The sequence below is a fragment of the Cebus imitator genome, unplaced genomic scaffold (assembly GCF_001604975.1).
Source record: "Cebus imitator isolate Cc_AM_T3 unplaced genomic scaffold, Cebus_imitator-1.0 Scaffold18, whole genome shotgun sequence".
NCBI classification, from domain to species: domain Eukaryota; kingdom Metazoa; phylum Chordata; class Mammalia; order Primates; family Cebidae; genus Cebus; species Cebus imitator.
The window spans coordinates 7,386,139-7,388,672 of NW_016107333.1; the positions used below are offsets into that span (position 1 = coordinate 7,386,139).

General features: G+C 41.9%; 1 protein-coding gene across 1 annotated transcript in view; it reads right to left on the reverse strand.

Annotated features, from left to right (window-relative positions):
• ITCH (itchy E3 ubiquitin protein ligase) overlaps positions 1-2,534 on the reverse strand; it is a 144,997-nt gene that overhangs the window by 101,719 nt on the left and 40,744 nt on the right. The window contains exon 4 of the mRNA XM_017511319.2: positions 85-226. Coding sequence (XP_017366808.1) covers positions 85-226 — 142 coding nt within the window. The remainder of the gene's footprint in view (positions 1-84; positions 227-2,534) is intronic.

Genomic DNA, 2,534 nt, shown 5'->3' on the forward strand with positions numbered 1-2,534 from the left:
AAAAAAAAAAAAAAAAAAAAAAAAATTGTATTTCCAATCATCTACTAAACAAAACATACTATAGTAAAATACTTCCAAACTTACACTGTAAGGGGTTGCTTCCACTTGGGGCTGTTCGTATTGTTGCATTTTTCTGTCTTCTTTGACTGTCCATCTACTGTGACTTCTACATAAGGACTTGGTCCAAACCAATTCTTTCTATTTTCCTTAAGTTTTGCTGAGATGACTATGTAAAAGAAATTTTAAAAACTTCAATATTTGAGATGTTAGTTCACTCATGAAATCAATTTAATTTCATAAGAATTAGACACATTTACTAAATTTACTTAGAGAAGCCGTTTTGCTCTAAAATATTTACCAGTTTTATTCACTCATAACTTTCGTACTTCCTCCCATCCTAGTAAATAAATATGGGGGTTCCCCACACCATCAACCCAAATTCCCATCAGTAGAATTCCACGGCATCAAAAGTCTAGAACTCAGATCAATTAAAAGGTACACATACGGGCCCGGTGCAGTGGCTTATGCCTATAATCCCAAAACTCTGGGAGGCCAAGGCAAGAGGATTGCCTAAGCTCAGGAGTTCAAGACCAACCTGAAAAACACAGCAAGACCTCATCTCTCTTAAAAATCAAAAATATTGGCTGGGCATAATGGCACATATCAATAGTCCCAGCTACTTGGGAGGCCGAGGTTGGAGAATAGTAGTAGTATTCTCGAGTAGTAGAATACTCAAGTAGTAGTCCGAGCTACTTGAGCCCAGGAGGTCAAGGCTTCAGTCAGCTATGATTGTGCCACTGCACTCCAGCTTGGGCAACAGGAGGAAAAATTTTAAAAGTTGGCTGGGCAGGGTGGCCTGCACCTATAATCTCAGCTACTCAGGTGGCTGAGGCAGGAGGAGTGCTTGAGCTGAGGTGTTTAAGACCTGCCTGGGTCAAACAAAAACAAAATGTATGCATTGTCACACGTGGTCAACAAACATCTGCATGCCTACCATGTGTCAGATACTGGTCTAAACTCTGTCGCTAAAGCAATTAACAGTAAAGAAAAGGATCTGGCTTTCAAGGAGATTATATTCTAGTTAAAGTCCTTATGATGAAAAACAGGCCGATGTGACAGAACATGACTCTGCAGTAAGGAAGGGCGCTTGGTAATAAGTAAGGGTTCTGAGAAGCACTTTTAAGCGACCATATAAATGAGAAGAAGCCAGCCATGTAAAGACTGGAGGTGGGAATAAAAGAGCATTCTAGACAGGGGCAAATGAGTACGACGTATCTGAGGAAAAGTATAGCAAGCACAGGAAAGAATGGTAAATGAAGGGAGATAAGCTTTGTATATCAGCTTTGCAAGCCAAAATAAAGACTTTGGCAGCCAGGCACAGTGGCTCACACCTGTAATCCCAGCACTTTGGGAAGCTGAGAGGGGTGGATCACTTGAGGTCGGGAGTTCAAGACCAGCCTGTCTCTACTAAAAAAAATTCAAAAATTAGCCAGGCATTGGGGCAGGCTCATGTAATCCCAGCTATTCGGGAGGCTGAGACAGGAGAATTGCTTGAACCTGGGAGATGAAGGTTACAGTGAGCCGAGATCGCGCCACTGCACTCCAACCTGGGTGACAGCGAAACTCCATCTCAAAAAAAAAAAAGAATTTAGATATTTTTATTTGTGTTGGAAAGCTAATGGAATAATAACAATTACAAACTAATATATTTTTTTAACATCTCTTATCTAAGCAAGAGCTTCCTAGGTTGTACATCTTGAGATACAAACTCCTGAGCCTTCACCCTTGTGTTAGTCACCTTTGCCATAAAATAGCTTTGTCCAAGCCCCTTAGAGGGGTATAACAAATAGATTAGAATCTAGCAGAGCACCCCATGATTTCCACAGGTGGCAATTCACTGCCCTCATAGATGAGGTGATGACAACCAAGGAAGTACTCCACCACTCAGGTTATCTACTCCAACAGCAAAAAGTCCAGAGAATGCTAATGCTCATCAAAGGGGCCCTTGGAGTTGTCAAAGGAGTTTATATAGTAGCTACTTAAGAAGCTTAATATGTAGTCCAAAGTCTGGGCATCCAAGCAGGCACAGTCCCAGGTGATAGCTCTGAAACTCTGACTTTATATATATCAAATACTTCCATCCTTTTAGGCTTATGTGTCTTTTTGCTGGCATTCAAGCCAGCCGCAGAATGACTAACTGAAGAAAACGAAGAGTTGCAAGAGAACTATTGCTAGACAAAAAGATCAAGCATGGTGATTCACACCTGTAATCCCAGCACTTTGGGAGGCTGGGCAGGAAGATCATTTGAGGCCCAGGAGTTCAAACAAAGCCTGGTCAACATAGTGAGAACCCCATCTCTACAAAAGATAATTTTAAAAATCAGTCAGGCATGATGGTGTGTACCGGCAGTCCCAACTGCTGGGGAGGCTGAGGCAGGAGGATCGCTTGAGTCTGGGAGATCAAGACTGCAGTGAGCTGTGATTACACTACTGTACTCCAGCCTGGGCAACAGAGCAAAACTCTGTCTCAAAAA